At 40.7% G+C, this 26,354-nt stretch overlaps 2 protein-coding genes and 1 non-coding gene across 9 annotated transcripts in view; 1 reads left to right on the top strand and 2 right to left on the bottom strand.

Moving 5' to 3' along the window:
* Terb1 (telomere repeat binding bouquet formation protein 1) overlaps nt 1–4,858 on the bottom strand; it is a 56,421-nt gene extending 51,563 nt beyond the window's left edge. For 3 of the 5 annotated variants that reach the window (XM_029480331.2, XM_021170431.3, XM_029480333.2), the window contains exons 1-2: nt 4,367–4,858; nt 2,830–2,886 (exon numbers count right to left, since the gene is read on the bottom strand). In XM_029480331.2, the coding sequence (XP_029336191.2) occupies nt 2,830–2,860 (31 nt within the window). In that variant the 5' untranslated portion in view covers nt 2,861–2,886; nt 4,367–4,858. The remainder of the gene's footprint in view (nt 1–2,829; nt 2,887–4,366) is intronic. The other 2 variants (XM_085843669.1, XM_029480328.2) reach the window with 1 other exon arrangement.
* LOC115031889 (U6 spliceosomal RNA) lies at nt 2,942–3,048 on the top strand. The gene has a single exon (XR_003837521.1). It is a non-coding gene; the product is annotated as a U6 spliceosomal RNA (small nuclear RNA).
* A 1,168-nt stretch (nt 4,859–6,026) lies between the features above and the next one.
* Nucleotides 6,027–26,354, bottom strand: part of Nae1 (NEDD8 activating enzyme E1 subunit 1) — a 23,246-nt gene continuing 2,918 nt past the window's right edge. The window contains exons 2-21 of one of the 3 annotated variants that reach the window (XM_021169513.3): nt 25,665–25,794; nt 25,131–25,234; nt 24,790–24,850; nt 22,973–23,003; nt 22,176–22,247; nt 21,887–21,966; nt 21,147–21,256; nt 19,173–19,282; nt 18,653–18,715; nt 18,231–18,294; nt 17,710–17,801; nt 15,189–15,248; nt 14,971–15,104; nt 13,493–13,568; nt 13,209–13,248; nt 11,942–12,028; nt 11,414–11,506; nt 8,606–8,720; nt 8,465–8,514; nt 6,027–6,266 (exon numbers count right to left, since the gene is read on the bottom strand). In XM_021169513.3, the coding sequence (XP_021025172.1) occupies nt 6,157–6,266; nt 8,465–8,514; nt 8,606–8,720; nt 11,414–11,506; nt 11,942–12,028; nt 13,209–13,248; nt 13,493–13,568; nt 14,971–15,104; nt 15,189–15,248; nt 17,710–17,801; nt 18,231–18,294; nt 18,653–18,715; nt 19,173–19,282; nt 21,147–21,256; nt 21,887–21,966; nt 22,176–22,247; nt 22,973–23,003; nt 24,790–24,850; nt 25,131–25,234; nt 25,665–25,678 (1,566 nt within the window). In that variant the 5' untranslated portion in view covers nt 25,679–25,794 and the 3' untranslated portion in view covers nt 6,027–6,156. The remainder of the gene's footprint in view (nt 6,267–8,464; nt 8,515–8,605; nt 8,721–11,413; nt 11,507–11,941; nt 12,029–13,208; nt 13,249–13,492; nt 13,569–14,970; nt 15,105–15,188; nt 15,249–17,709; nt 17,802–18,230; nt 18,295–18,652; nt 18,716–19,172; nt 19,283–21,146; nt 21,257–21,886; nt 21,967–22,175; nt 22,248–22,972; nt 23,004–24,789; nt 24,851–25,130; nt 25,235–25,664; nt 25,795–26,354) is intronic. The other 2 variants (XM_021169512.2, XM_029480602.2) reach the window with 2 other exon arrangements.

The raw sequence follows: 26,354 nt of genomic DNA, 5'->3' as shown, positions 1-26,354 counted from the left end.
GAGCTACCTCTCAGCTTTTTAAAAACTTCTCGAAGCCTGGAGTAGTGATGCATGCCTTTAATCCCAGCACTTGGAAGGCAGGCTGAGTTCAGGTCAGCCTGGTCTACAAAGTGAGTTCTTGGACAGCCAGGCTACACAGAGAAACCAGTGAGGGGAGAGGGTGGCAGCAAACAAACAAAAACAAAACAAAACAAAACAAACTTGAACTCTGATGAGGCCTCTTTGGCCCTCATTATAAATCAGCCAGCCAGCCAGAAAACAAATTCATGGTTTGATGAATGATGTCTGATATGAGAGTTAATTAATAGTAGTTGAAACTAGAATAAAGGAACCTAGTTTTCCATGGGCAGGCTAGTAATTAATTAAAGTGGCACTATGTGGCAAATCAATGCCAATGAAGCCATTGTACTGGCCGGTTTTGTGTCAACTTGACACAAGCTGGAGTTATCACAGAGAAAGGAGCCTCCCTTGAGGAAATGCCTCCAATGAGATCCAGCTGTAAGGCATTTTCTCAATTAGTGATCAAGGGGGAAAGGCCCCTTATGGGTGGTACCATCCTGGGATGGTAGTCTTGGGTTCTATAAGAAAGCAAGCTGAGCAAGCCAGGGGAAGCAAGCCAGTAAGTAACATCCCTCCATGGCCTCTGCATCAGCTCCTTCTTCCAGAGCTGCTTGAGATCCAGTCCTGACTTCCTTTGGTGATGAACAGCAATATGGAATTGTAAGCTGAATAAACCCTTTCCTCCCCAACTTGCTTCTTGGTCATGATGTTTGTGCAGGAATAGAAACCCTGACTAAGACAGCCACTGTACCTTGTAAACTTACTGTTGTTGATGCAGTATGTAGTTCAATTGGTAAAGAGCTCGCCTAGCACCAACACAGCTCCAATTTCAATCTCTAGCATCATATAACCCAGGCATTACTGCAAATGCCTATAATCCCGGCACTGGGGACTTGGGACAGGAGGATCAGAAGTTTAAGGCCATCCTGTACCACACAATGAGCTTGAGACCAGCCTAGACTATGTGAAAGCCTGACACAAAATAAAAAAACAATTTTGACGGTGTAGACCGACATAAACATATTCATCTGCATTTCTGACAGTACCCTTGCAATAGTGAGCCACCATGTCGAAGGAAATCTTTTATATTCTGCCAATAAATCTACTATCATATGGACTTATTATTATTATTATTATTAAAAATAGAGTCTCACTATGTAGTCCTGGCTAGCCTAAAAATATGTAAACTAGGCAGGCCTTGTATCCAGAGATCTGCCTGTCTCTGCACTGTAAGTGCTGGGATTAAAAGCATGAGCTACCATGCCCAGCTCATATGGCACTCTGAGTATCAGCATGACTTTCCCATAATTTCTGATGTCAGAAATTATATTATAGGCACTGTGATGGTTTGTATATGCTTGGCCCAGGGAGTGGCACTATTAGGAGGTGTGGCCTTGTTGGAGTAGATGTGTCACTGTGGGTGTAGGTTTTAATGCCCTTATCCTAGCTGCCTGGAAGAGTTTTCTCCTGTTTGCCTTCAGAACAAGATGTAGAACCCTCAGCTCCTCTTGCACCATGCCTGCCTGGATGCTGCCATGTTCTCACTTTGATGATAATGGACTGAACCTCTGAACCTGCAAGCCAGCCCCAATTAAATGCTGTCCTTATAAGAGTTGTCTTGGTCATGGTATCTGTTCACAGAAGTAAAACCCTAAGGCAGGCACAAAGCAGGCGTTCACAATGTATGCTGTGGTATATTATTTTCCTTTAAGTTAATATATATCATCTTATCATCTTGCAAGGAAGCTTTTTTTTTTTTGGTTTTTCAAGACAGAGTTTCTCTGGATAGCCCTGGCTGTCCTGGAACTCACTCTATAGACCAGGCTGGCCTTGAACTCAGAGACCCACCTGCCTCTGCCTCCCGAGTGCTGGGATTAAAGGCGTGCGCCATCACGCCCGGCAAGGAAGCTCATTAAGACCCAGGATGGTGGTGCATACCTTTAATCCCTGCATTAGGGAGGCAAAGGCAGAAGGACCTCTGGGAATTCAAAGCCAGCCTGGTCTACATAGTGAGTTTAAGGTCTGGCAAAACTACATTAAGAGACCCTATCACCAACAAAACAAAACAAAACAAAACCAAGACAAGGCTCCTTAATAGTTAGGAAGTAGACCACTTAGAAGCTTAAGGAAGTCCCTGAAGCTAATCTGACATGCTGGGCCCCTCCCTCCTCATATATAAGATGTAAGGACTGCTGAGGAGTACTCCAAGACCAAAAGAATTGCTTCGAAAAGGATCAGACCAACTCAACTGCCTGGAAAAGACAGAGAACAACTGAGCTTCCTGAAAGAGATACTTTTCAACCTGTGAAGCTGCATGTAGGTTGTGCTGTGTGTTCCAGTTTCCCCGCTTTCATGAGCTGGGGTAGGCTTCTGATGATACAGCTGCCTTTGAGTCATTACTGTTTCTGTAAATAACTCTTCATTCACATGCGTTGTATGTAGCTCCAGCAAGCTTACTGGCTTACCAAGTTGGATTTGGTGGTATCCTTACTTTGGTCTGTTGAAAAATCCCTATCTGGGGTAAGTAGATGTTTGTTCGTGTCCTCTCAGAATAATGTCAGAGAACATATGTAAGTTGATGAATGATTCTTTTGTTTTCTAGATGTTTGTGATATATGTGTGTATGTGTATATATGTATGTATATGTATGTATGTATATATATATATATATATATATATATCACAAACACACATGCATGAATATACCTACAATTATACAACTATGAAATACATAAAACTAATGTAACTACATGATTCATGGATTCTCACCTTGTGTTTTCTTTGGCTTCTCACTTTCCATGCTTGTCTTTTTCCCTTATATTTCATCTATAAGATAGGGCATTTTTAGTTAGATCAGCTTCTAAGAAATATTCTGGCCCATATGCTTGTTTCAACAGCACATATACTAAAATAGGAATGCTACAGGGAAGATTAGCACAGCTCCTTCATAGGAATAAGACACAAATTCATGAAGCAGTCCACTTGTTTAAAAAAATTTTAAGGAATGAAATATTCTGGGCATGACGGTGCATGTCTGTAATATTCAGACAGGAAGGGTAGTGGAAGAAGAGTCCTGAGTTTGAAGCCATTCTGAGCTACATTTAAAGTTCCAGAAAAGAAAGGGGTGGTGGTGGGGGGGAAGGAGCTAAAAAACTCTCTCAAAACCAACAAGCAAACAAACAAAACCCCTCACAAACTCAGGAGGGACAATCCCTGGGATCCACATAGTAAGCAAAAACAGACTCTCATTGGTTAACTTCTAACCACACATGTGCTAACCCGTACATGCATGCACACACATGTACATTCACATACACACACAAATAGATGTCATTAAAATAAATATCTGCAGTAAAGGACCAGCTGTCATTTTCAAAAGGTTAAATAATTATAAAATGTCCCAGCACTTGGGAGGCAGAGGTAGGCAGATTTCTGAGTTCGAGGCCAGCCTGGTCTACAGAGTGAGTTCCAGGACAACCAGGGCTATACAGAGAAACCCTGTCTCGGGAAAAAAAAAAAAAAAATTATAAAATGATAGTTAAAATTAAAAATAGCTCACTTCCCAAGTCAAAAGCATGTTCCCACTCAAGCAATTACAAAATGTTTTCAGTAATTTTGTGGATACAAATTATCACTAACAATGAGATTGTAAAATTTTTTTACCCTGATCTCACGGGGCGGGGGTAAGTTTTTACATAACAGGACACACCATCCTTACAGGTTTTACTTAATTTACTCTCCAAACCAACAAGGTCAGGTGCAAACGTTACTAGGAAGACTAATAGAGAACATAAATAAGAAAACTAGTTGATTAGTGTTCTGCACATCTCTTTCGTCCTGGGGATGGGACTCAAGGTAGAGTCTATCATTAAGCACTAGGTCAGCCCCCGAAATTCACTACTCTAAAATTGGTCACATCAAAAGCTTTGTGGGGGAAAAAAAAACTCTACATATCTCCCTCCCCCCATGAGAGACAAAAATATCTTCCTGGGTGGGGCTGGCAGAGCTGAAAAATCCTAGCATTCACTTATGGAAGTTGTCCTTGGAATCCTACACTGTGGAAGGCATCCTCTAACCGGAGCAGAAAGGCAAGCGCTTAACGTGCACTATCAACTTTTCTGCTCCAGTGTGACATAAGCCATTCAGGTCCCAGGGAATAGAGGGTCCCAGGAACCAGTTTCTGTACGGGATGGATAGGACGTGGGGCGCACCCCGTCACGGCTCGCCCGGGGTTCCCAGCCTCCGGGTCCACCGTCTTTCCGTGGGTTAAGGCTCCCTCGCTCCAGGCTCCGGAGGCCTGGCTCACCTAAAGAGCTGGAAGAAGGAACGCCTGTGAGGAGGGCAGGCAGGCCCACGACTTCCCTCCACTGCTCTCCGCGGGGCACCATGCACGGCTCCCGAGCCCGGCTCCGGCGGACCTCCCGGGAGCAATCGCCCAGTTCCCAGCGTCAGCTGCTGCTGCTGGGCACGCGCTCCCGTCCTCTTCCTCCCAAACCGAATCCCCGTGGGGGCCGCCGCTTTCCCCGCCCCGGGATCCCGGGGAGCAGCGCGGACGCACACAGTCGCCCGACTGGGCAGACGGGGACGACCTTTTCCCTTTCGTGGGCCTGGCGCCAGGTCAGGGAAGCCCCTGCCCTCAGCTCAATCCACCTCCTCAGGTGAGCCAGGGAAGCGGGGCCACGCCCGCCACCACAGCTCCGCCCCAGGAGGCAACCACCGGAAGGCGGGAAGCCGAGGCCGTGGCCTCTCCACCCTAGAACCCAGGGCCCCTGTCAGGCCCACACCAGCTCGTCCCCGTGGCAGCCTAGACCACGACGCCTGACTGGGTTTCCCACGCCCGCGCGCCAGCCAGGCTCACATCCGCTGGGCGGGACTTCCGGCCGCACACCTGTCCCACTGAGCTTAGCCCTTCGCAGCTGTCGAGCCATCAGTGGGCAGGTGGTGACCAGGGCGGGATGCCGGGTTTTAGATGGGAGAAAGTGCCATGGTGAGGGTAATAGAGCTTAGTATTTAGGACTTGCGTCTCAGAAGGGTCTTTGCTCCCTCCTGACCTTGCCTGACACCAGGCTTTCTTTGGTTGTTGCACTGGGCATTCCGTTGACTGGACACCCTCACTGGGTGAACTCCCCAAATCCTTAGTTTTTGGTTCTGGCCAAGCCAGCTTCTCATTGAGTAGACCCAAGAGCCTACAGCTCTGAGTCTTAAATGTGCTCAAGGTGTGCCCTCATATAATTTAGACCTGTCTTGCGTCCCTTTCCATGGGAGTGTTGGGAGATGGAAGTACTGTCAGAGGGCAGTCCCTGCTGTGACAAAGTCACCTGATGACACAGCCAAGCAAGAGTGATACAGGTATTCAAGAAATAAAATCCCTATGAGCCCCCTCCCTCACCTCTTGTCAACTATAACCCAGGTTCTCACATAGGAGACTGCCTTTGAGAACTGTTCCATAGCAGGCAATTTAGGGCCTTAGGATACCGAATCACACACACATCTGGACCTCCCAGTTTGAATTTCTAGTTTGTTACTTTTCCTCACCTTCAGGAATTTTCCTTCCCATCTAACAAGCTGCTAAATGCTATTATTCCAATATGATTATTCAATAAAAAGACATTTATGGATGGGACAAGCCCATAAAATTCAATACATAGGTATAGTGGCAAACCTTTAGGTATATATAATGAATGATGACAGCACAAGGGAATGGTTTTGTTTCCTGATAAAGCTCCTGAAATGCTTCTTTAAAAGTTCTACTTTAAATAAGTAATGATCTTAAAATGTCCGCAGCTAAAATTCACATCTTAAATTCATTAAGATAATTAATTTTTAACTCTTTTTAGTGAAACAGACATATCTATGATATGTAACTGTAAAATAGCAAGCCAGCATTAATGAATTAAATTACAAAGAGCTGGCTTTTGTTCTGCTTTCTCCCCATTCTCCCCACCATTCCAGACAATAAGACTATATTACAAATGAGAAAAACTTTTATTAAGGAAACAATTTAACTTCTGTCCTTTAACAGATTTTTACAAACTAAAGCACAATATGAAGACAATTACAGTTCCAACCACTAACATAATACACACGGTGCTTATTCTACAACTGGAAAGTTGCAGAAGTTTGTGACATACCACTATAAATATAAGTATTATTAAAAATTACAAATTGTTTGGTGATTATTTTGATAACTTCTTGAGCAGCAGCTCCTGTAGGAAAAAGGAGAGAAGTAAATGTTTGAAAAGAATAAATTTTAAGAGTTAAGTAATATATACCAGACTGGGCCTGACGGTGCATGCTTTTAATCCCAGTACTAAGGAGACAAAGACAGGTGGATCTCTGTGAGTTCAAAGCCAACCTGCTCAACATAGTATGTTCTAGGCTGGCCAAGGATATGCAGTGAAGACACTATTGACTTCTGATGACTCTATTTCATCAGACTGGGGATGTAAAGGCAAGATTATGAGTTCATGGCCAATCTCAGTTACAAATGGAATTGGAAGGCCAGCCTGGTGTATATGAGATCTATGCTATATAGAATACACCACAGATACAGATGAGTACAAAAGGCAAAACAAACAAAAAACATAAAGCCAAGCTGTTTAAAATCCAAAACAAACATTTTAATGAGTCATAACAAAATAAAAGATTATAATAATTATTATTCAGGATCAAACCCACACTGAATACTACAGAGCTCCTGTAAGGTACTTGAAACACAAGAGACAGTGAAATTCCACCAAGAAAAAAAAGAATCTTTTTAAAACTGAGGCAGCTTCTTTCTACATACTGAGGCTGTGGACTTAAACCTGTACTATCACCAAATCTCTCAGGCACCATAGATGTAGCAGAGGTACAAGAAACAAAAAGATCTGCTGCTTGCTACCTTGGGTCTTTCTGTTTAACAGCAAGAGAAAGGATAGCTTACAAATAAATACAGCATATAGTATGTAGAAGACTTTGTGGTATGATAAAGAAGAAAAGAAGGACTAATACAGAGGAATGGCTCACGTTTATATAGGGAAAGCCTCGGAGAATTACATTCATAATCATTACAAAACACATAAAACTAAAGACCTACCTACACTCGTTAGGCCTCTCTCATTGTGTCTCTTAGAATCTGGCCTATGTAAATAAATAATAATTTGCCCTTTCCTATGAATTTGCAGGTTACCTTACTATTTAGACATGAAAGAATGATTTTATTTACATAAATTATCCAGAATCAGGCTTTGCGTTTGCTTAAAATATAGTTTTCTTAGGACTACATCAGTAACAGCATTCTGAACAGACTACTCCTCAGACTGGACCTGCCTTCAACATCTAGAAAGGAAACGATCATAAGCACCAGCTCAGGCTATGGGAGGCAACAGGCAGGAGAGTCATAAGCACCAGCTCAGGCTATGGGAGGCAACAGGCAGGAGAGTCATAAGCACCACCAGCTCAGGCTATGGGAGGCAACAGGCAGGAGAGTCATAAGCACCAGCTCAGGCTATGGGAGGCAACAGGCAGGAGAGTCATAAGCACCAGCTCAGGCTATGGGAGGCAACAGGCAGGAGAGTCATAAGCACCAGCTCAGGCTATGGGAGGCAACAGGCAGGAGAGTCATAAGCACCAGCTCAGGCTATGGGAGGCAACAGGCAGGAGAGTCATTTTTAAAAGGTATTATTTGCTTCATGTTTGTACTCCTTCTCCCTGTCGTTAACACGTGGACACTCCGAGCAATGGTATTAGGTGGAGCTTCTGGGAAGTGATTAGACCTGCGGATGGAGCCTGCACAAATAGATTCATGCCCTTATAAAGGGGATCCTGCAGGTTTCTTTTTATATGTGAGAGCAAAGTGAGAAAACCACCATGAATGAGACAGGCAGTGAGATCTCTACAGCCTCTCACTATGCTGGCATCTGAATCTTTGAAACCCGTAAGAAATACATTTCTGATGTCTATAAGGTCCAATCTATGGTATAGTTACAGTGTCTAACTTAACTGGAGCAAACTGATAAAGGGAGATTTATGAAAGAAATGGCAGGTTTTCACTGGGCCCTGAGGTGCAAAGACCTAGGGCATGTCTCAGGAAAAGAAGGGACACAGGGCCTTTTAGTCAAGTTAGCCTTTGTTTCTAAGAACTGATGGGACAGGAAGATACGAGGGGGAGGAGGAAGGGGAGGAAGAGGAGGAAGGCCTATGTGTCCTTGTACCCAGAGAGCTAAGTGAGGCTCATGATTGGAAGGAAGGTCTTCAGAAGGACTAAAGACTCCAGGAGTCGTTTGCTCTGATGGCACGGGAGCTGGCAGGCAAGGAGAGCAGTGTGGAGGACAAAGCCCAACAGCCGGCTCTACTGACCTCCTAATTACAACAAATAGTAACTGTATGATAACAAATAAGTCATTTCATCTACAAAACTCACCTCCCAGGAACGCAGCAATGGTGTGTGGCTCAGCAGCTCCGTACCGGCAACTACAGAAAGGATGGGGGTATACATTTTTATTAGTCTCATCACAGTCTCTCCCAGTGAGTATGATCTTTATATGCTTTAAAGAATACTCACAATTCATGGACATAATCGTCTTTCACCATTACAGACAGCCCATATTCCTGAAGGAAGCCAGTAAGACAGGACTTCAACTTCCCTATATCTTCTTCAACTTGATAGTTAGACACTCCTAAAAGAAAAGTGTATGTGTGTGTGTGTATATATATATACACACACACACACACACATACATATACACACGTTTCCATTAAAATAAATAGTGTGGGCTGGGCATAATAGTGCACACCTTTAACTCAGCACTCAGGAGGCAAAGGCAAGCAGATCTCTGTGTTTGCGAACGCCATGCATTACATAGTGAGTGCTAGGACTGCCAGGGCTGCATAGGCACCAGGTCTCAGGGAAAAAAGTAATTCAAACTGATCATTATCTCTTACTTAATCCAGTTTCAGGTGGCCTAATCAAAACAGTAAGGTATAAAACTACAGAACAAACATAAACCAACATTTGAAAATATCAGAAATCTGATAAACTAAAATGTATCACAAATTGAAGTTCAGTAAGTCTTACTCAGGTCTAGGGATTTTAACTTAGTGACAGCCTATAATCCCAACATTCTGGTGGGTTTCTGGTCTTTTAAGTCTTAGCTAATTATTGTTGTAGAAGATTAACACAAAAAATACTCAATAATTATTTGATCAAAAAATTAAAGAGAAAATACCTTATATTCTTTAATTTAAATTTCTATTTTCTTACTTTTTGGAAACAAAGTCTTATTATTAATCCCTGCTAGTCTCAAACTTGTATGTAGTCAGGGGTGACCCTGAACTTCTAATTCTCCTGACTCTACCTCCTGGGTGAGATAACAGGCGTATGCTTTTTTCAGTGCTGAAGATCTCTGAACCTAGGACTTTGTTCACTCAACAACAAACTAAGCTACACCCAGCCCTTTATTTCCATTTTGAGTGATTAAATGGCACTGAGGACATAAAGCCCTAGTAATATACAACATTTACTAAACATTAATAAATGCTGGATACTATTCTACGTACCTTGTGCCTATGCACTAATTTAATTCTCATAAGAACTCTATGAAGGAGCCACAATTATATAGATAGAAAAGCTGGGACACAGACTAATTACTTAGTTCATGAACAGCAAAACTAGAATACAAGACAAGGATTTTGTTGTTGTTTTCTCATGCAGGAAATCTAATCCAGGGCTTTAGGAGTGCTAGGGCCACTAAGCCAGTCCTTCGTCATTTCTTTTTCTCTTCTTTGTTGTTTGGGACAAAGTCTCATTCTGCAGCCCAGCTGACCTCAGATTCACAGCAATCTTTCTACCTCAGCCTCCTGAATGTCCACCCTATAGGTGTGAGCCACCATACCCAGGTGTGAAGCATCTCAGTGAGGGGAGTGAAGATGTCTCTTAGATACTTAACTCAGTCAAACCTTCAGAGTCTCGGGCCTAGGAGGCACCATACAACTAGGAACCTCCCTCTTCAAAAAGGAGCTGCTTCAGCTCAAACCACCAGCCAGTAGACATGATTGACTCAAAGGCCAGCAGATGGGTCAGTGGGGAAACTGCTGCAGTGCAAGCCTGAGGAGCCCAGTTCAATCCCCAAGAACCCGCATTCTTATCACTGGGAAACCCAAAGACAGGAGGATCCTGCTTGGCCAGCCAGTCTAGCCAAATCTGTGAGCCCTCAGTTCAATGAGAAATCTTTTCTCAAAAAATAATGTGAACAGCAACTGAAGAAGACATTTAATATCAACCTCTGGTCCCCACACATACATGCACACATGTGTACACTCATGCACACACACACTTTAACCTGTTTTAAACCACTAAGTTTTTGAGACCTACACACACACACATGAATTTTAAAAAGACAAATATAAAAATAAGACACAAGAGATACGACTGGAGAGTCAGTTCAGCGATTAAGAGCACTGACTGCTCTTCCAAAGGTCCTGAGTTCAATTCCCAGCAACCACGTGGTGGCTCACAACCATCTGTAATGGGATCTGATGTCCTCTTTTGGTGTGTCTGAAGACAGCTACAGTGTACTCATATACATAAAATAAATAAATCTTCAAAATTTAAAAAAAAAAAGACACAAGGACATGTTAGTGATCTATACACATTCAACCAACACTCTTCTCTAACAGTTTAGAATCAAATGGTTTAAAAGTAGTTAGCCTTAAAAAAACAAGTAATAGAGCACTGGGCTGGAGAGATGGCTCAGGGGTTAAGAGCACTGGCTGCTCTTCCAGAGGACCTGAGTTCAATTCCTAGCAACCACAGGGTGGCTCATGACCATGTAATAGGATCAGAGTCCCTCCTCTGGCATGTGTGTATGTATATGTGTGTGTGTGTGTGTGTGTGTGTGTGTGTGTGTGTGTGTGTATGTGTGTATGTATGTAAATATGTATATAAAATACACAAAGAGAGAAATCTTTTTTTAAAAAAATCAAATAATAGTTCCTCTAATACCCACAGAATACTAAAATTCAGGTCAAGTGGATTTTCCTGGTTGGTTGGTTGGTTGATTGGTCTTTTTTGAGACAGATTCTCTCTACATAGGCCTGGCTGTCCTGGAACTCACTCTGCAGACCTGGCCCGGCTCTGCCTCTAGTGCTGGGATTAAAAGCGAGTGCCACTACACCTGGCATCAAGTCAAGTATTTATTTAAGACTTTAATGAGTGAATCTGATGGTTCATGCCTGTAAATTCAATACTTTGGAAACTGATTGAGGAAGATCACAAATTCAAGGCCAGCCCAAGCTAAGTAAGATCCTGTCTTAAAACAACAAAAAAGCCAAAAGATCTTCTTTGTATTGGTAAATCAACTGCTGTTCTTACCTGGGTATCTGCCATGCTGTTTATGAAATCGATCAACAGCCCGCAACATCAGGTATAGGACTATCTCATTATCTGGATTGTCCATGCTAGAAACTGAAAGGAAAAAAAAAAATCAGTAGAACTAGATAACATACACAAGCAACAAAAGGCTGAATTCATACTCAAGTTTCAGGATACAAGACAATATTAGCAAAAAATATTAAATATTTTATTAAAATAAAGTATAAAATTATAAATAAGAAATAAATACATTAATTAAGATGTAACACAAGGGATCTTACAGACTCCTAGCTGGAGTCTCTACCAAGGTAGAAACATGATGATGTTAGTTCTTCTATATAGCACACAATACGCTCTGTAATCTAAACACAATTTTATGTATTTATTTATGAACAATATATGTAAATAAAAATCATTCGGGTAATCTATAAAATATTCACATCATTTTTAAATTAGCACCATTTATTCAACACTATTGTACACATTTTATTAGTATCTTTTAAGTTAGCATCTGGTTGTTATACTTACTTATTTCATCTTTGTTGACTGTATCCAAACCATACTCTTCAGCTAAAGATCGACATCTTACCACTCGAAGAAATGCAGAATTGCTGCCTGGAAACAGTAAAGACTTCAGGAAGGTTGTGACAACTGAATACACCAAATTATGGGTCACTTTAAGAACAAGAAATTAGGGCTACAAGATGGATCAGCAGTTAGGAGAGCTTGCTGTTAATGGAGAGGAATTGAGTTCAGTTCCCAGTACCCACCTGCCCACAGCAGGTACCTCATGACTACTTATAACTCTAGCTCCAAGGGGATCTGACATCTCCAACTTCTGCAGGTGCACATATCCACACACAGATAGGCACATACACATAGCCAGGCATGGTGGCACTCGCCTTTAGTCCCAGCACTTGGGAGGGCCAGCCTGGTCTACAGAGTGAGTTCCAGGACAGCTATACAGAGAAATCCTGTCTCAAAACCCCCCTCCCAAAAAAATTAAATAAATAATTTAAAAACAATAAACATTTTGAAGCATTTATTCATTAAAAATTTTATTGAGTGACCACAGTACTGTGGGGGTTTTGTTAGATACTGAATATTAATGGTATGAACCAATTGCTGCCTTGGTTATATTCCCAGTTCGGTGTGTAAGGAAGGCTTAAAACAATTGTTTGTGTACCTGTTCCTTGGGGTTCCTTTGCTTAACTGATAGGCCATCTTTCTAACCCGGCAACTAACTTTATGAAACTGTTACTTCTGTGTGTGATATATGCATGGATATGCTTAGCCATCCGTGACTATGTGGTGAATATGTGGTGGCCAGGGATTGATTCTGAGTGTCTTCTATGAATCGCCACTGTATTATTTTTCTTTTTGTTTTTACTTGTTTTCCACCTATCTCATACAAACTCGAGCTCACCACTGCAGCGTAGTGAGCTCAGGTCTGTGTGTTTGCATGGCAAGCACTTAAACCTGCTGAGCTACCTCCAACCTGCAACTGACTCCAAGAACCTGCTTTACCGCCTCAGAAATTAGGGAGAAAAGCCCAGAAGCCCAGCCATGAGCTATCATGACATATTCTTAATTCCATTACAGTCACTTAACACAGATCAAATGAGTACCAATGGCCCAGTCTTAAAATGTCCTTTAGAGTACAAGAAAACAAAATAAAATTTACCTAACGATACACACACCCTACTTCAAGAATTTCAACCATTTAAAACTCCCAAGAACACGTCCTCTGTAACATATTTTTATTAAGCAAAATAAGAAAATTAAAAGGACTTACAAAGCAATTTTAATTCTTTCTCTGAAATGGACTCTGGTGCCTATAAAGAAATAAATGCAGGTTTTTCTCTAGTGCGTACATACACAGAGACAGCAATGGTACAGCACAAAGCCAAGAGCTGGGAAAACACTTCAAACATAGCTGTTCTCCTGTAACAGGGGTGCTCATTAGAGACAAGGAGGCACTTCTGCCAAAGAAGCAAGAAGCCAGGGCCCTGCCTTCCCTCTCTAACCCCTCCCTGGCTGAGCTCCGCGCTGCGGGGAGAAGTACTGTTCACCACTTACCTGGCCAACAGACTGAAGCAATTTGGCAACATGATTGCCTACAGCAGCAGCATCTTTCTTTGCTTTCTCTCGGTAACTGGAAAAGAATGACAACAACAAAACCCTACAATTAATGACTCCTAAAATTAGCAAAGCTAACGTCATCTTTAAGTGAACAAAAATTTATTTTTAATTTAAAAATGTTTGGAAACATATGAAATGTGAAAATGGTAGAGAACTATCACCAGCAGGTGTCATGGAAGAGCTGGCAGTAGACTTCTGGAGTCCTCTAAAGCCAAGGCTCCCGTTATCCATCCCTACAGCATCCAACTTCAATGTACCCAGGTGACACCTGTTATCCCTACAGCAGCCAACTTCAATGTACCCATGTGACACCTGTTATCCCTACAGCATCCAACATCAATGTACCCAGGTGACACCCATTATTCCTATAGCATCCAACTTCAATGTACCCAGGTGACACCCATTATTCCTATAGCATCCAACTTCAATGTACCCAGGTGACACCTGTTATCCCTACAGCATCCAAAATCAATGTACCCAGGTGACACCCATTATTCCTACAGCAGCCAACTTCAATGTATCCAGGTGACACCTGTCATCCCTACAGCAGTCAACTTCAATGTACCCAGGTGACACTCATGGGAGTCTTTCTTTTGAGTCATTTTCTTCTGGTCATTAATCTCTCATAACTTAAGGAGTCAATGACTGTAGATAAACACCTGTTATCCAGTATCCCTACTCTGACACACATGGATCCGTAAGGTCGGGTCTCCGTGGATGTTACCTTCTTTGTAACTAAAGTACAGAGCTGATGAATACAAGGGAGCTAACCTGGTTTCCTCCAGGGCCAAAGGTTGCCATACAGAGAAGATCTTGGTCAGTGTTTAACAAATCTTGGTTTGTTGTCCTAGTCTATGAGTCAAAATACTGAAAATTTGGCAAAGGACAACCGAAGACAGAAACTAATGGTGACTTTGGGGACATTGCTCAAAGGTAGAACTCTTGCTTCACATATATATATGAGGACCCAGGTTCAATCCCCAAAAGTACCACCTTCACCCTAAAAGGTGTGGCCTTCCCTGGGAGAGACTCAGCTTTAATACTAGTTATTTTTGCAGTCAAATATAACTAAGATATTAAACAAAGTTTTTCATGATTTATACTACTGTGCAGGTTTGAAGTGTGTGATTTTCCTTGGACTTAACTTCAAGAAGGTGAGTTGTTCATGTAACATATTTGTTTAGGTCCCTGTCAGAAACCAGGGTCTGAATCCCTTAAATCTGCAGGAGTGCAGATTTAAGTAGCCTGTTACACATAGTTTTAAAACAGTGATAAGGCATGGTGGCACATTCCTTTAACCCCACAGAATTCAAGGCTTGCCTTGTCTACAAAGCTAATTCTAGGACAGCCAAGGCTACACACAAAAACCCTGTTTTGAAAAACAAACAAAATAACCACAACTAAAAGACACTTACACATTCTGCAGTTTTATGTATTTGCTTGAATCTGCAATCATATCAGGAATTGTGCCTCGAACAGGTAAATTTCCTTGACCCTCCTTGGCCACAAATTCCTTTAAGGCACGAGCTAGAATCCAAAAAGGTGGCGTCTAAAAGAACAAGAAAAAACTACTAAAAGGTGTGTATTCTGAGCTGGAATTGAAGACACCTTTATTTTTCCTTCTCATTGTTACCTGTTTGGTGATATTTATGCATCGATCATCATTAAATATATCTTCAATACTGCTTGGGATCTAACAAAGGAACACAAAACATTTACTTACATTAAGAATGCTGTCCACCTTTATTTTCAATGCTATTTCTTTAAATAAGTCCTTTATATTTTCAAAGTGCAGTAAAATATCAACTTCTGATGTATTTAGTTTTATTTACAATCAGATTCTGATGGAGATCTGATGGGAAAGAGAATGGAAGAAAAATCCTCTCCTGGCCTGTTAGCATTTCAGACAAGTCTCCTGTATCTACATGGAGTGAAGGAAAATCCAAACATGTCATTCTATATACTTTGTATCTGAAGACAACAATGACTACTGACATTACTACAAAGCCAGATTTAAAGCTGTTCATGGTTTCCCAGCTAATGAAAATCCTGAAATCCATTCACCCTAATTCCAGGGCTGTTCAGAGATGACCACTCTAACAAAAAATAAGTAATTGTGCAATTTGAAACTCACAAGATCACCACAGTAATAAAAACTTTACGAACTATAGGCTTTGATTCTATGCAGACAAAATAGAGTTCTCAGTGACAACCTCGTGATTGGTGTCTTGGCTTCCAACCCCACACCTCTACTGTATTCATAAGAGTCAACAGTCTTTTGAATGGCCCACTGTAGCGGCACACATCTTTAATCTCAGCACTAGGAGGCAGAGGCAGGTGAATCTGTGTGAGCTCCAGGCCACCTGGTCTACTAATGAGTTCCAGGCCAGCTAGCACTATATACAGTGAGATCCTGTCTCAACATCAAACAGACCTTCCTACTTCCCTGCTCAAAACCCTTCTACGGTCTGCAAGATTCTGTTATGGTATGGCCCTTTCTAGCTCTCCAAACTCAAATCTTGCCTATCACTTTCTTTCCCCTTCAATCGTACTGACTTTCCTACTGATCCTTTGACTCCGTGCCCTGCACCCGTGCCCTGCGCCCGTGCCCTCTGCTTGAGAAGCTCGTGCAGCAGACCTCTGGGTGGCACTTCACTCAGGCCTTTTCCTCCTTCCCGGCTCCCTCTCTAACACTGCCCCCTAGGTACTCCCTATCCAATACCCAGACCCCTTCTTGCCTTCTCACACTCTAACTTTGTTCATACATTAATATCCAATTGTTCAATTTACTGCCCCCAACTCCTAGAACCATTTTTCTGTTTTATTTTTCTTGTGCCCATACTGGACTAGAACTCACTATGCAACTAATGTGCTCTCAAGCCTCTCCCTCCATCTCCTCGGTTCTGGCATTACAGGTACATGCCACCATGCCTGGCTTTATCATCATCCCTTAGTTTTAAAAACTGATCATTACATTCTATTTTCAGTAAAAATGCAGATCTAACATGTATCGTTTGATAGCTATATATATACATTTTCAACATCTTTCCAATTAACATAAAAGATGTTCCTTAGCTAGAAGATTTACAAGGCATACACTCAGGAACCGTTTCATGGTCTTCAAAATGTCTACAGTGGCTTGAGTGCTTTCCTAATGAGAAAGGCAGTACTCAAGCTATAAATTGTAAAAATCAACAAAACAAAACAAACTATAAAAATCTTCCAGGTGTCTTATTCCACAGTTCCTCAAAAACGAACGAACAAACTCAAAGAAGAAGAAGGAGAAGAAGAAGAAGCAGCAGCAGCTGTCTGACTTATTTTCCGATATTTTTTATGTATTGTAAGTTGGGCTTAACCTCACTCTGTAGCCCAGGCTGGCTTCAGGCCTCAGATTCGGAATCCACCTGCCTCAGCCTCCGAAGTGCCAGGATTACAGTGTGAGGTACCGTGCCAGCTTATAATTTTTGCAATGTACAAGTCATTGAGAACATCTCCACTTATATCTAAATAACTGCTGCAAAAAAAAAAAAAAAAAAAAAGAAGAAGCAAGATGACAAAATTTAGCTTTTGAGTTTAGTACTTCTTTTGACTAGCAAACTATCATTTGTAAGTCTTACCTCCAAATTCTCAACTATTCATAAACCATATTTCTCTAAGTGAAAAAAATGACTTTAATTTATTGCTATTATATGCTGAAGCACGGACATAATTTTAATGAGGATAATATAGATTTTTTCGTTTTGTTTTGAGCCCCAGCTGTTTCTGCACTTGCTATGTGGCCAAGGATGACTACTCCTCACCTTGCTCCCCTCCCGGGACCAGGGGTGGAGGTACAGGCATTCACCACCATGCAGGGCACAAAACTTTATTAAAACTAAACTGCTGTTTTCGGCTGGGCATGGCACATACTTGTAACACTTGAAAGGCAGAGGCAGGAAAAGTGTCACAAGTTCAAAACCAGCCTGGTCTATACAGCGAATTTGAAGGTAGCCTGGGCTGCATAAAAGAAGACCTTGTCTTAATAAAAAACAAAACAAAAAAACCCAAACATTTCTTTGTTTAGGCATTTAGGCAATATTAGGTTAAATTGTTATATCAACTTTCACATATGAAAACATCAGAAAACTTAGTGGTTCCAGCAGATTCTTTGATACCTGAGTTGTATTTAGTGCTGTGTTCACATTTTTGATGGCTTCTTCAAAATTCTCTTCGTCTTCTGGAGCTCCATTCTCATTCTTTAAAATCCCTATTAAAACAAGAAATAGCTAACAATGTCTCCTTTCACTTTGGCTTCCAACATTATAGGAAAACCTTATCAGGAGCTGAACAGAGGACCACAGTGCTGACCCTTACAGGAAACACAGCCACCACTTGTTCTTCCTAAACTTTTTATTTATTTATTTTTTTTATTTTCAAGACAGCGTTTCTCTGTGTAGCCCTGGTTGTCCTAAAACTCACTCTGTAGACCAGGCTGGCCTCAAACTCACCTGGCTCTGCCTCTCAAGTGCTTCTTAAACTCTTTAAGAAATGGTGCCTTTACCCCCCGCCCGGGAAAGCAAAATAACGACTCATGGCGGCATCATCTGACAATAAATATTGGTTTCATGCAATTGTTTTTCAATATTTAATACTTTATATGCTTTATATAATACCTAATTACAATGCAGAAAATTACCTTGTCTTATCAAATCTCTGAAGTCCTCTTTTTCTTTATAGCTTTTAGGAATTCGTCCATTTGTCTAAATTGATTAAAATATTTAAAGATCTGGTTATCAAAACTCAAAATATGGAAATTGGGTGTCCCATGGTTTCCCCATTATAAAATCACTGAAACAGAGGCTTGCTTAATTTGGAAAGAGTAACTATAGACCATTTCTTTACGTTCATTCTCCACAGTAGTTTCAGGATGAAATTTACTAAAATTCCTATTTGTTAATTAAAATATCAGTACTGAAAGAGTGGTAGCTAGACTTCAACTGAAAAGCTCCCACTTGCACTACACCCTCACAAGGGAAAACATTAACCTCCCATAACCCTTAAAGGAAATCCCTTATCACAGCTTGAAAATATAGTAATTAAAAAACAAAAAGGACATACTTCATTATACCACTGTGCTAAATATTTAGCTATGATCACAATCCATGGAGTATGGCTATGGTCCTAAAACAGAAACACAAATGGAGACAATATCAGTATTAGTTAATATTAACTCTTCACATGCCATCTTATTTTCAATATTTATAATTATCTTCTAACCCACGTGAAGTAATAAACAGGCAAATCAGCTGGTTTAATAAAACTGGTTTTAGAAATGGTTTCTGAGTGGCTGTGGAGTAGCTCTGTGAGTAAAATGTGTGCCAGACATGTCTATAAGCTGGAACCTCAGTGCATGAGGTCAAGGCAGGCAGATCCTGGATCTCATTGGCCAATCATAGATGAATGGCTAGCTCCAGACTGATGAGACACTGTCTCAAAATCAAAGTAGAAAGCAACTAAGAGAACTGAGGTTGACCTCTGGCCTCCACAGGTGCATGCATAGGTTTCTGTAAAAATACACACACACACACACACACAAACACAAACACACACACACAGACATACACACACACCCACTAACCTTTTTTTCCATATGGTCCAAGTCATAAGACTGAAGATGTTCTCTCAGTTCAGGAAATGGCTTATCTAGTCGTAGATCCTCCAATGCATTATCTGGATGAGATTCTATTACTGTCAAGCAATCCCAAAAGATACTCAATTCTTTACTTCATTATAGAAATGTAAGACAAACACACACACACTTTTGTGTAATTGGATGGTTGGAAATGGAGTCTTACTCTATAGCCCAGGCTAGCCTTGAACTCATGGCAATCCTTCTGTCTCATCATCCTGGTTGTTGTCGTTACAGGCATGACCCAACGCACCAGGCTGGAAACCTATACTTTTTTTTCTTGAGACAGGGTCTCACTCTAGCCTCAACTGCTTCTTTTACTCAATGTCAGTTACTCCCACTTCCTGATCTGACTTTGGACACTACTCTCCACATGAGGGATACAAAACAATGCACAACTTCAGTGAGTATTTGTAATGAGGTTATAAGTCTGCCACTTGCTATGTCACTTTAGACAAGTAACAATTATATTTCTGTGCAGAGATAATAGTATCCGCTTAATACAGGTTCTGTAAAGAGTAAATGAGTCATTTACATCAAAGCAGACACACAGCTAACAGTGCTGACCTTCATTATCACCTGCCTCCTCTTACCCACTCCTGTAGCATCTCCCCTAAGCTGGAGGCTCTCACCCTCTCCCTCCTCCCTTCTTTACCTCACTCCCATCGCACCACTGCAAACTTGGCTCCTTTAAGTCCACTAATTCTCTACTCATACTCTAACATTAGAGCGACCGACTTAAAACACAAATGTTACCCCATCACTTCCCATTTTTAACTCTTAAATGGCCTGACATCATCTACCAAAAGTGTATCCTAACTGCCCACATGACACTAAGCCTTGTGAGGCTTCAGTGTTAATAGCCACTGTTACACCAACAGAGTGCCTGGCTCATATCATAGCTGGTTTAGAATGAAAACACTTTATTTAGTAGAAGCATTTTTACTGAATACTAAAGGAAAATTTTATAAAATTCTAAGATTAAGATTTTATAGTAAGAGCTGACATCAGCTCTGGGCTGCTGTAGGCCTGCCTATGAATCACTGGTTTCCTTTAACACCGTTTCCTTAGGAAAAGTAGCTCGGAAAAAGGCTTATCATATGTAACTGGACATGGAATGGGGAAATCTAAGGCCAGTATAAGACTGAAAATAAAGACAGGTGGGAAATGGTGGTGTAATGGAGAGGCAAAATTAGTTACTTTTATTCTATACGTTACTATGTATGCTGTGCTATAATTACAGTTATGCGACTACGAAGTAGCAACAAAATAATTTTATGGTTAGGGGTCACCACAACATGAGGAATTTTATTAAAGGGTCATAGCATTAGGAAGGCTGAGAACCACTGATGTAATGTTTGTGTCAAAGTGACCCACACACTCCTGTGGCAACCATAAATGCCCTACTTTGGGTTGGGGAACAAAAGAAACCAGGTATTTACATAGCTCCTGGGTCTCTTAGCAAGACAAACAAGGTGTATGTTATGTCTCTGGCCTGCATCCATTTATAATGCTATGTAAGGAAATAGTCAAAACCCTTTGAATCAGGCTAGAGATGGCTTAATGGTTAAGAGCAGTGGTTACTCTTCCAGAGAATCCAGGTTCAAGTCCCAGCACTGACATGGTGGTTCACAACCACCTGTAAGCCCAGTTCTGGGTGATATGAGGTCCTCTTTTGGACTCTGTAGGCACTCATATACACTTGGTACACAGTCATACATGTAGGCAAAACATCAATACACATATAAATAAGTAAGCACATAAAAAAACCTATTGAATCTTATTGCCTTTTTGAACCTGTACTGCTAGAAATTTATTTTGTAATTCAAAACAATTAAAAAATTGTGACTTCCTAAATTAGCAAGTTTCTAAAATTACTGCTCAAGTAACCATTAGCAAGTCCCATATGCTTAACAATTTTACCTGGGTGTTCTTTTATAATAATCCTCATATAACCAACTAGTCCATATGTCCTACAGATCAAAAGAGGGATCTGGGAATTCCAGAGAACATCTGCTAAACGCAGTAATGTACTGAAAAAGAAGGCAAAATAAGAACATAAGCAAGCAAGTATATGCCAGGCAAGAACACAGTGGAAAGCAAGCAATTTCACGGGGCAACAACCTCACAACTGGTGCACTCGAGGGGTGAGAAAGCCCAGTCTGTAGCACTAGGAAGAATGCTGCTGAGCACACTATCTGAACATTTTCATCACAGTGGAACATTTCCAAAACCCAGACACCTACAAATCCTCCTCTAACAGTAACTGCGGAACTACCTTGATTTTACTTTTCTTGGTTTTGGTGTTTCAGAAACACTGGAGATCACTATGCAGCTCAAGCTATCCTGATACTTACTATGTAGGCCGAGCTAGCCTCGAACTCCTGATCCTCTCTCTCTGGCTCCTGGGTGATGAGACTGCAGTGAATACTACCATACCTGGCTTCTAATTAATTTTTCATCACTTAGCAATAGCTAGTGTTCACTTAAATTACTCTAAACATATCCAAATATCTAACTTTTTATTCCCCATACAAGAATTTCAAATGAAAAGCTTCTTTAAAAATTTTAGAAACAAGACAAAATATGTATACAGAAAGATGTACATAGAAAACTATGTAAACCAAGTAAGACTATGAAAAATATTTACATCGAAAACTTACCTTTCAAGAAGCTGAGTTGCAACCACAATAGTAAACCTACAGAAAAATGAAGGATCATTGTCTAGAAGGTTTTCTGGACTCTAAATAAGACAAGGGGAGGAAAAATTCAACAGTTTCACATATTAAACATGGCAGAAACACATAAGCTATTTTAATATAAATGAGTTGACAAATTAAATTCCAACTAAATATAAATGACACAAAAATTCAAAATTCTAAGTTCTAGGATTTTGAATTATTTTTTTAAAACACACTGTAGCAAAAAAATAATAATGTATATATATTATACCTCTTCCACAAAACTTCCAGAGACATCGCTATTTAGTTCTTGTAAGAATTCCATGGCAGCTTGAGCTCGGTTCTTTTCAAAGACAAAGCATTTGATTTGAATTAGAAAGCGCTTGGCTACAATGTGATCCCACACTTACAGATTAAGAAAAACTCAATGTGAAACTTTCCAAATTCCATGCATGGATGTGACAATTCTCCTCCTCAGGATTTAACTAAGGTCCAAGTAGACCGTTACTCAGGTTGAACTAAGCTATCATTTACAGAGTTCTTAAATGACCACATTATTTGCCCTTGACTTTTCTGATCAGGTGAAAGAGAAAACCAGGCAGCAAGCAGGGCTGGGCTGAATCCCGTTCAGACCCTGTCTACCTACACAAGAGTGGCTAATCACTAAAGTAAGCTCAACTCCATTCAGAATGTAACACAGCTTTCATTTGAAATATAAAAGTGTCTGTGTCTGTGCGTGTGCGTGTGTAGTTTAAAAACTAAGGTTTTCATTTGATGTATTAAAAAAAAAAAAAAGAACTTTCTGGCTAACTCCACTTACTAATTTCCTACCATAGTACTCTATCCACTGAACATCAATGTCACTCGAGACTTTAATAAAGGACACTGTAAAGCCACAGTACTCTAAGTTCTTAAACTACCAAGAGATTTACCAGATTAGAAAATGAGCTAAACCCACTTTTCCCTCAGAGAATAAGATCTTTGAAAGTCAAAACTTTTTTAGCAGCCAAGATATAGTGGCATTATTGGATGCTCACACACCACCATACTCAGTCATGGACTGCTTACCTTGCCAATACTGCTTTTTTGAAGGAAAAAGCTGAAGGGGATAGAAAAAAAGCCAAGATTTATATGGCTATAAAGCAAAAGTTGTTTAACATTTATAATAGTGTGCACCTTGCATTCAAAAGCGAAAACAAATGTGTGTTTTACTGCACTTTACCACTGAGCTGTCCCCAGCCCACAAACACTATGTCCATAGCTGATGTTAAGTCTCCTTGAAGAAAGGGGTGGGTAAATCAGCATCCTCTAGGGCACCGCTTCACAGCACGCGCTGAGAGGAAAGAGTCCCAAGAATGACGAAGAGGAAACACCACATGGCCTATCTCCTCCCTAGAAAGTCCTAATGTGCCTCAAAAGAACGTTTTATAGTAAAGAGGTTTACAGAAACCTCTTTGACCCATTCCCCAAACACATTTGACCATGAAATCCACTGTTCCATTTAATGGCTATTAACATTTCCTATAACCAATGTTCTGCAGACACCTGGGAAATGCTGTAGTGAACGATTTGCTTTTGCAAGAAATTATAAAAGATTCATTCAGACTTCCTCCCACACATACTCTGGTCACGTCCCAAAGGCCCATACTGTGGCTGCTGATGAGAGCCAGGGCACAATTTTGTGGCAAAAGCACATGGTTCCGTAAGAAAAAGAAATCCTTAGTGTTAGTACAAAATAATGATTGTATTATTCTTAAACCATCCTGCAGAGTCAGCAAGGTAAGCAACAATAATAGAACTTTTATTATTTTATAGATACCAATAAAAGAGTTATGCTGTAGATAGCAGAAATATACTACGCTCCAAAGAAAACATATCAAAGGAAATATGAACTAAATTCTGATTTTCCTTGAATTAATATTTACTTGTTGTTTATGGACAAATGTAATGAGAGATTCCTAGACTCTAACCACTTGAAAACAGTAAGTATGAAATCAAATTTGGAAATGTTCTGAAAAATCCAAGTATGACTATATGTAAAAAACAAAACATAGGTCATCTATGAGGCATTTTTATTTAGCATCATAGCACAATAAGAAATATATCAGACTAAAAAGATATAAATGAAAGATATTGTTCTTATTCCTTTTTTAAATTTTTTTTAAAAGATATACTTATTATTTTATGTATGAGTACACTGTAGCTGTATAGATGATGGTTTGAGCCATCTTGTGGTTGCTGGGAATTGAACTCAGGACCTCTGCTCACTCCAGCCCAAAGCTTTATTATTATGTAAGTACACTGTAGCTGTCTTCAGACACACCGGAAGAGGGCATCAGATCTCATTATGGGTGGTTGTGAGCCACTATGTGGTTGCTGGGATTTGAACTCAGGACCTTCAGAAGAGCAGTCAGTGCTCTTAACCCCTGAGTCATCTCTCCAGCCCTTATTCCTTTTTTTAAAGACAAGGTCTCATTTTTTAGCTCTGGCTGACAGCTGGTCTTGAACTTACAGAGCTCCACCGGCCTCTGCCTTTCAAGCGTTGGCACTGAATCCATTTTCTTATTCCTATAATCCCCGAATACAATCGTTACTCTTCACTAACACTAAGGAATTAACGCCAGGACTTAGAAAGCACTCAGAACTCACAGGTAAGAGAAAAATGGCTATTGTTTTGTCTGACAGCAGTAAAGACAGTGACAGACCCTGGGTGACAGTGAGCCCCATCTGCTATCGGCCAGCTTGCCAGACCCTGTCTTAGCACTTCGGCTTTAGTCACTTCTTCGCCATTATCTAACACTCAGTCACAAGGTTAAAACTGCTCAGGCCTCACCCTGAGAGCTCTGCCTTCTCTACCAGGTTCATATTTTCAAAGACAGACATACTTGTTTCCAGCATCTTCTCCGCTGACCAGATTTCCATCAATAATTGTAAATGATCCAATACCTAGGGAGACAAAGTATAGTCACAGTCGTGTTTTAGGTTTTTTTTTCCTTTGATTGTTTGCTTGCTCTGATATTTACTGTTTGAATGTGAGCGCACATGTGCCATGCACACATGAGGAGGTCAGAGACCAACCACTACAGACTGCATTGATCAAATTCAACTTGTCAGGTCTAACAGCAAGTAACCAGCCACTAAGCCACCCTGTCAGCCTAAGAAGATCTACCTTTGTATCAGAGCACTAAAGAAGTCACCTAGAATGCAATCACCGGTGTCACCTTACCTGGCAGTACCAAGTTTTTAAGAATTTCAGTTCCTGTAGCCGTTGCATTTATTAAGCAAACATGAGCAGATTCCAAAGCTTCTTGTCCATGGTCACCCCACAGCCTATAAAACAAAACAAAGACTGAACATTAAACAGTTCACAAAGTATGACTTTCTTAGTTGAATGGTGATATTTACAATATTCCTTCATAAAATAACATATACTAACCACAGCAAACACGTGGGATAGGAGCTGATAATGTGTGGGTTACATGACAACATAATTGAAAACTTTGATAAACCAGACTTTGCATGATATAATCAGTATTATTACTAAGTTTTGCCTTTCTGATCTTTTCTGTTACTTCTTTCAAACCAAGTAATTTATAAAACAGAAAGTCTAGGTGGAGTCGTCAACATTCAAGAAATGTGTTAGCCAAGAAAGCGCTTATCGTCTCAGCTATTCAGGAGGCTGAAGCAGAAGAGTGTTTGGAAGCAAGTTCAGGGTCAACCTGAGCAACGAAGAGAGGCCCTATCTCTTTAAAATACATACATAAATAAATACATAAACAGATACGTGAACAAAGGAAGCTTCTTGCACTTAAAACATAGTCTGTTCTCAATCTCATGTCTTCAAGTGATGCAGATCCAGTACATTTACGGTCTTGACATAAGACATTTCCCTGTAACATCACAAAAATAAGCAAAAATTTTATCAAGGAAACTTGCTTATTATCATCCGAAAAAGCTCACATTGAAGTACTTTAAAATATAATAACAGGTATTACTATTGCCCTTGGTTGCCTTCAAGACACTAAAGGTTAAGTCCCTATTGCTGAAGACACACACCATGCACTTCAGACACAAGATCTAGAGGACCTCAGCTGGGTTTGACCCGGAAGCCTTCTGCAGGAAGATCAGCTTTTGCTGTATACAAACTTTCAAGGGAGAGAAACCATGGGTTTCTTCCAGCTGTAATGGCTATGAACCAAAAAGGGTATGAACCAGCATGGAGTGACAACCGTGAGGGGCAATAGTGGCACTCTTATATTGGTGGTAACCAACAGCTCTCCAGTTGCACTTAAGGATTGCTCAGCAGGAGAGAAATCATACCTGTTACTGGAAACCTAGCCAACGACCCAGGGCTAGAGGTGTCATGGATGTCAGAGAAGAACCTGTTGCCACCACTTTACTAAAGCAGCTAATTCCTAACTGCATTCTAAAAATTTATTCTTTTTTTTTT

The sequence above is a fragment of the Mus caroli genome, unplaced genomic scaffold (assembly GCF_978045245.1).
Source record: "Mus caroli unplaced genomic scaffold, Mus_caroli_1 scaffold_10, whole genome shotgun sequence".
NCBI lineage: Eukaryota > Metazoa > Chordata > Mammalia > Rodentia > Muridae > Mus > Mus caroli.
This window is presented reverse-complemented; position numbering and strand designations above follow the sequence as displayed.